General features: G+C 41.8%; 1 protein-coding gene across 3 annotated transcripts in view; it reads right to left on the bottom strand.

Annotated features, from left to right (window-relative positions):
- fzd3a (frizzled class receptor 3a) overlaps positions 1-7,827 on the bottom strand; it is a 31,780-nt gene that overhangs the window by 5,629 nt on the left and 18,324 nt on the right. For all 3 annotated transcript variants that reach the window (XM_032542843.1, XM_032542844.1, XM_032542846.1), the window contains exon 6: positions 6,523-6,774. In XM_032542843.1, the coding sequence (XP_032398734.1) occupies positions 6,523-6,774 (252 nt within the window). The remainder of the gene's footprint in view (positions 1-6,522; positions 6,775-7,827) is intronic.

The raw sequence follows: 7,827 nt of genomic DNA, 5'->3' as shown, positions 1-7,827 counted from the left end.
TCCCCAGTAGCTAGAAATGGTGTAGGTGTAAACCGAGCCCTGGGTATCCTGCTCTGCATTTGAGAATGAACGCAATGGGTCCTCTGGAATCTTCCCCTTATGAGGTCATAATGTTGGACGATGTTCCCCCTCCCTCTTTCTCTGTTTTCCCGCCCAGAGGATTTGGCCCACCCATGATAGAGAGACATCATGGCTTTCAAACAGCAAAGTGGCAGTTGGTCAAGGCCACACTCCCACCCTCCACCTTGCCCCCTCTCTCTTCCTCAAAAGCTACAGACTCAGAAATGGCACATACTAAGGAAAGCTCATTGTGGGACTGCTCTAGTGACTGGAATTCTGCATTAAGGCTGAATTTTGGGAAGAGACTTTCAGATACAGTATTAGGGGACCACTAAGGTCCTAATAAAGAGACTTCAGATACAGTATTAGGGGACCACTAAGGTCTATATAAAAGAGACTTCAGATACATATTAGGGGACCACTAAGGTCTAAAAAGACTTCAGATACAGTATTAGGGACCACTAAGGTCTATATAAAAGCATCCAAAGGGCACCATGTCATGCGACCTTTAAAAATTACAAATGCAATGTTTACAACTAACGTTAATCTTTGCAACTCTAGAAGAAACACGGCTGTCTTTTCGGTCGTAACTCATTTTAGGCTAGGGTTCATAAACTGCATGAGTTTGATACTGGAGCCTTCAGCTACTGTGTAGATGTAGCGGCGAGTAATGAGGATCTCTCTCTCATCTCTGTGCGTGTAATGAGTGATCTGTGGATGGCGGGCCGCGGGCTCTCCGCCTGCCCACTCATAATGAGCCCTGATGACTATCGCTGTGTGCGGGACGCGCCTGAGTGAAGAGTGTGTGTGTGTTTGTGTGTGTGTGTGTGTTGTAGCATGATGAGACAGAAAGAGGCTCGGAAGAGAGTGGGAGATAGTGTTCCTGTCGTTCACTGGATGCAGCTGTAGTGTTGTTGCTATGGCAGCAGGCAGCAGTGTGGTGACTCGGCACAGCGTCGTCCTGGAAATAGCTCCCACAGTAACCGAAAAACCTTTCTCACAGTTTGTATTTTCACAGTTTACGTGCAACCTTAACACGATAGATTTATGTACAGTGACATACATTAACCTGAATCTTAATTACCACAAATATGATCACAGTCGACAGGAAGTCTACAGCTTGTAATGTGCAGGAAACCCTGACCTGATTTCTGAGTATACACTGGATATTTATAAAGTGAACATTGTCAGAAACATACAGAGTACAACAGAAACCTAAAACCTGCCGTGCTCAGTGTGTGACCACATTCTGCCTCATTGAAAGGAAAAAAGTGTGGCACACTTTGCTCCATATGCATGTCTCTATTTTATTGTGATGATATTCGGCCCTGGGCCTTCTTTAAAATGAACAATAAATTCTGTCTAATACCATTGAATGACCATAAGAGGGAAGTGATAAGACAATAGAACTACACAACAGAAATCTGCTTCCATTCTTTTCAACAGGACTGTTTGTATCAGCTGCCATGTCGGAGAAGGATGAGCTGCCGTGGTGTTTATGCCTCCAGCGACGCTGTCTGTGATGATATAAGATAGACACACACACACACACACACACACACACACACACACACACACACACACAGGGAATGCATGGACACTGTCAGTAGGCGTGGGCCGTTTTAGTTGGTTAACAGATGTTCATGTTTACATGTTCATTATTGTTGATTTCATTGACTCATCTGTAAAACTGGGTTTCTCCCAGAGAAAGCACCACTTTAGATCTTTACCAGAGGTGTGCTCAATACGTTTTGGCAATAAGTCATTCAGCTCGAAAGGGTGTAGCACATACTGATCGACTAAGCAATCTTGTAATATATGACTCAAACTGATTGATCAATTATCAAAATTGTTGGCTTTTAATTATAAAGTTGCTCCTATATAGACATATACCATGGCATGTATGTCATTATTTTGTATAAGCGTATGTAACAAATGTACTCTTAACATAAAGAATCTACTCAAAGTGTATTTTTGCATATGTCTGGATAAATGTGGCAACGCTAACCTTGATATTTGCGATACTTTGTGTAAAACCTGGGTGTGGAAATAGGATGTTGTGCATGCAACCCAACGTTAGCCAGTCAGACACACTCACATACTCTCTCTCTCTCTCTCTCTCTCTCTTCTCTCTCTCCTCCCTCCCTCTCCTCTCTCTCTCTCTCTCTCTCTCTCTCATACCCTCAGGTCATACACTGTGTGGTGTATGAGCAGCAAACTTTCTCTTTTCTGTCTCTCTCCCTCCTCTGCAATCTACCAAACCCACCACGGCCAGCGATTGATGTGTGTGCGCACACACACACACACACACCACATACCACACACACCACGATCTATACATCCAAACAATAGCCCTGTCTTGTGTGTGTGTGTGTGTGTGTGTGTGCCCTGTAGGTGGAGCGTACCAGCCGTCCTGACCTGGCTGTGTTCCTGGTGAAGTACGTGATGATGCTGGTCGTAGGAATCCCCTCGGTGTTCTGGGTGGCCAGTAAGAAGACCTGCTTCGAGTGGGCCAGCTTCTTCCACGGCAAGAGACGCAAAGAGTACGTATTTATCACACCAGGACGCTCGCACTCGAGCTGTACACTCTCTCTGGCACAGCTCCACACAAACTGCTTTTAAATGTATGAGCTAAATATTCAGCAGCAGCTGTCTCTGGGGGGGGGGGGGGCATAGACAGGCTGGGGGAAAGCATCTTAATGTTTTCTTAATTTTCATGACATGGGACCTTTAAATAGTCCAAATTCTCTCTTTCCAGCTTCTTAAATGTGAAAATGTTCTTGTTTCTGCACTCTTCTATGACAGTAAACTGAATATCTTTGAGTTGTGGACATAACAACACGACATTTGCGGACGTCATCTTGAGCTTTGGGAATCACTGATTGACATTTTCTGACATTTTACAGATCAAACAAATAAAATAAATAATCAACAATGAAAGTAATTGTCTCTTTCTTCATTTGACCAATGTCATGTGGTTTACTTAGTGACTGCCGTGCGTGCGTGCGTGCGTGCGTGCTGTGGAGAGGAAGGGTCGAGCTGTTGAGCCGAGCGGAGGTACGAGCCTCAGGGTTGGCTTTTAAGATAAATATAGTGAAGCACTTAACTTTACAAGTTTACTGATGCATGTTATTGACTTAGTGTGTGAATGTACAGTACATGTGTGCTTTCATGAACAGGGAGGGTTTGAGGTGGGGGAGTTGAAACTTTTATTTTTAGATTTTACATCTAGATGCATCTTTACAGTACACTACTGTATAGTGTCTGATAACAGCACAGCACGCAGCTGTGCTCAGATCTGCTGGGACTGTGATGTGGCGCAGCTCAACCCCTCTAACCCCGACACACACACATACACATACACAGGATTACTGCACTGCTCTCTTACACAATGCAGTGTTTACGTGACAGATTGAGAGCACCATCTGACTTTACTCACTGCTCTTGCATGTCATACATCTCTGCCGATGGCTAAAACACGACATTTATCATATCATATCATATTATATTATATCATATCATATCATATAGTACATACAAATAGTTTGAACAGGAGTGGTGAAGTCAAAGGGTCTGACTGAGGGGCGCCTTGGTAGCCAAGTGGTTACCCCCCCCGTCTGTCAGGTAAAGGCAAAGATCCAGATAAAACAAAAAGAACACACACACACACACACACACACACACACACACACACACACACACACACACACACACACACACACACACACACACACACACACACACACACACACACACACACACACACACACACACACACACTAATAGTTCACTCTCTGCTCTACCACTTTAGAATCCACTTTAAACATGCAGTGGTGAAAGCGGATGTACTAAGGCGTGCTCTCATGGGAGGTGATACGTGGCTGAAAGGAACAGAGAACAACAGAGAGATGTCTGAATTATTAACTGCTCTATCAGATGAGTTGCAGTGTGTGTGTTGATGCTGGAGGCTGCTGTAACTGTGAGGACAAGCACCGTTAGAGTTATCACTAGACTGTCTCATTTAAGAGAGTGTGTGCGTGCGTGTGTGTGTGTGTCTGTTAGTGGACTTTGTGTTAGACATTGTGTTTAAATGCACACAGTACCTGGTCATATTCAAGACAATCTCACTGAGCATCCTGCTCTCTAATCTCTGTGTGTGTAAACACATCTGGCAGTTAACTTTCTCCCAGCTGCTACCGCCTGCTCATCCTTCCTTACAAAAGTCCCAGTTGTACATCTAATGTGTACAAACATCTGTGCAAACTGTGCTGAACATCAATGAATAAATGCATCAGCATCTCATATCAACTTTAGTGAGGGGTCTGTTAGGGTGATATGATCCTATGAGTTTTATTAATTATCATTTGTTCATTTTCTGTATGTACTGTAGTGTATGCAAAGCTGTCTCACGCTGTTGTTTGAGCTGTCATTGAGATGCAGTCAGAGGGCCTTCTAGAGGTTTATTGTGACAGGTGCAGGTGCAGGTGCAGGCTTGGGACCTTATAAGATATGTTTGCATACAGCAACATAAACATTTTATATTGCAATAATTACATACACACCAATATCCTATTTACATGTGTGATAAGTAATAAGTGTACTGGCCGTACTGTGTTCGAGATTTTAAATGTAATTATAGGTGCTACATGTATCTGTTGCATATTAATATCACGTTCTATAGTCTGGATAATAGAAGTACATTTATGTGCCAGTTGACCTGCACCTTGCCGTTCTCAAACTATGTTTGCTTCAGGCAAAAAACATTTTCTTTGTCTCAGTGCAAGCATTGTTTTAGTCCGGGGCAACACCGGCAGCGCTGCCGCTAGTTAGCTTAGCGTAGTGAATGGAATCCTATGTTGCCAGTTAGCATGTTGTGAGTAAAAGTGAGCCAACAAAAAAACAACAACAACCTAATTACTTCTTGTGGCCTGTGTATTCACAACGGGTACAAATAGAATGCAGACTATGACTAGACAATGTCCTAGACGTTTTGCGCCCTATTGGTGGGATTGCTTTATGGACTGAGTACAAAGGGTGGTAAGGGCAAATGACGTTTAGCCATGTATCCAGCTAATATATATAGTTTACACTGTGCATTTGTTTTACAGAAGACAATAAGATAAGCAAATATGCATGCAGACACACTTAGCTATTATTAGCTCTTAAACTACAGCAATTAAACTAAAAATACATATTTTAAACTTGGATTTAAAACATTTTCTGTCTTGTACCCAACGCAGACTTCATGAAAACCTCAACATGGAGGTCCAAAACTACACAGGGATTTATAGGTTAAAACCAGTACAGGCTGCAATTGTGTGAATGCTGATTCAGTTGTTATCGGATTCTTTATTCTTCAACTTTCTTTGGTTGCCTCTAACTTCTGCATATGTTTAGCTACAAAAACCCTAACCTGAGACGAGACCAAGACCTTTAAAGAGGTCAACTACTGAACTTTACATACTATACTATAACTTTTATCAACATACTATACTATGACTTTCATCAACATACTATACTATGACTTTTATCCGTCATACTATACTACAACTTGTTTAACACTTTTCGACACGACAATGACTTTTTTATTATTTTTTTGACAAACTCTACTATAACTTTTTTCTACATGCTATACTATGACTTTTTCCAACATATACTACTTTGACTTTTTAATGGCTTTTTTCAACATATTTTTGGCTATTACCCTTTTTTATCGTCCACAATTTTGTGGCTTAGTGGTAAGCATTTCTCCTACTAAAACCAGCCTGTAGACAGTACCGACTCTGACTCCTGTTCAATCCCCAGTCTGGGCTGTACCTTTTTGTGTGGAGTTTGCATGTTCAGCCAGACGTTTTTCAACATGCATACTATAACTTATTTCAACTTAACGTACTATGACTTTTTTATTACTTTTTTAACGTACTATACTATGACTTATTTCGACATACTATACTATGACTTTTTAATCACGTTTTTAACGTACTATACTATGACTTATTTCAACATGACTTTTTTTGACTATGCAACTTTTTGTTAAAAAACAATGCACAATTGCTTATGCATAATGAAGTAGAGCTGGGCGATGTCGAGAAAATCAAATGTCACAGTATTCTTGACAAAATACCTCACTGTCGATATTGCGACAATATTGTAGGGTTGATAATTGGTGCTTTCACCAAATATTTACACAATGAAATTTTTTACAAGTAATCATCAGTAATATGGATATAATGAAGTAGATGAGGGCAAATAATAAAACAGCTAGTTAGTCTGGTAAGTTCAGAAAATGACATCACTTACTGTAATGTAGCCCTTAAAACCAGGAAAGACTACATCTGTCATATCACGATATTATAATATTACAATATCCAAATCCAATATCTAATATCTAGTCTCATACCACGATGTTGATACATAATATGAATAAATTGCCCGGCCCTTTAACAGAGTCAGGCATATTACCTGGTAGGGGCAGGGGATGTGATAGTCTCGACACCTCTCCTGGACCCAGGTGGTCTCCCAGATGGCACGGTAGCTGTTCTCATAAAGGTAGCAGGCCAGAACGGCCAGCAGAGGGACCAGGTAGAGCACAGAGAACACACCGATGCGGATCATGAACTTCACAAGTTTCTCCTGGTTCTCCTTCTCCAGCGGAATCTCCATGCGCACTCGGTTTAGGGCTGCTATGCCTGCCAGCAGCAGCGCCACACCAACCTAGGATGACATGACACAGTGGCGTGGAGTTATCTTGTGTAACAGATCATACAGTACAGACTTGTCAGAGACGACAGCCTGTATCTGTTGTCTGCTTTCACTTAATTAGGAATACTTTCTACACATATCAGTCTTTAGTCTTTGTTGTTTGTTTTACATCTGTTTATATCTGTTTTTATTAATTTTTTTAAACATTTTGAGAAATATACTAAACCGCAAAACAAGCGACTATCTATTAGAAACAATTTAGAACAACCCATCCCATCAAGATGAAGTTGTGAGGCATCAGTATTTAATTAAAATACACTCACCTAAAGGATTATTAGGAACACCACACTAATACTGTGTTTGACCCCCTTTCACCTTCAGAACTGCCTTAATTCTACATGGCATTGATTCAACAAGGTGCTGAAATGTTGGCCCATATTGATAGGATAGCATCTTGCAGTTGATGGAGATTTGTGGGATGCGCATCCAGGGCACGAAGCTCCCGTTCCACCACATCCCAAAGATGCTCTATTGGGTTGACATCTGGTGACTGTGGGGGCCATTTTAGTACAGTGAACAAGAAACAAATTTGAATTGATACAAGCTTTGTGACATGGTGCATTAACCTGCTGGAAGTAGCCATCAGAGGATGGGTACATGGTGGCCATAAAGGGATGGACATGAAACATGCTCAGGTAGGCCGTGGATTATTTAAACGATGCCCAATTAGCACTAAGGCGCCTAAAGGTGCCAAAAAAACATGTCCCATACCATTACACCACCACCACCGCCTGCCAGTGGTAACAAAGGCATGATGATCCATGTTCATTCTGTTTACGCCAAATTTGACTCTACCATCTGAATGTCTCACAGAATCGAAAACTCATCAGACCAGGAACATTTTTCCAGTCTTCAACTGTCCAATTTTGGTGAGCTCTTGCAAATTGTAACTTCTTTTTCCTATTTGTAGTGGAAATGAGTGGTAACCGGTGGGGTCTTCTGCTGTCTGCCCATCCGCCTCAAGGCTGTGCGTGTTGTGGCTTCACAAATGCTTTGCTGCATACC

The sequence above is a fragment of the Etheostoma spectabile genome, chromosome 18, assembly GCF_008692095.1.
Source record: "Etheostoma spectabile isolate EspeVRDwgs_2016 chromosome 18, UIUC_Espe_1.0, whole genome shotgun sequence".
Taxonomy (NCBI): Eukaryota; Metazoa; Chordata; class Actinopteri; order Perciformes; family Percidae; genus Etheostoma; species Etheostoma spectabile.
The sequence above is the reverse complement of the archived record's forward strand: the minus strand, read 5'-3'. Positions and strand labels throughout refer to the sequence as shown.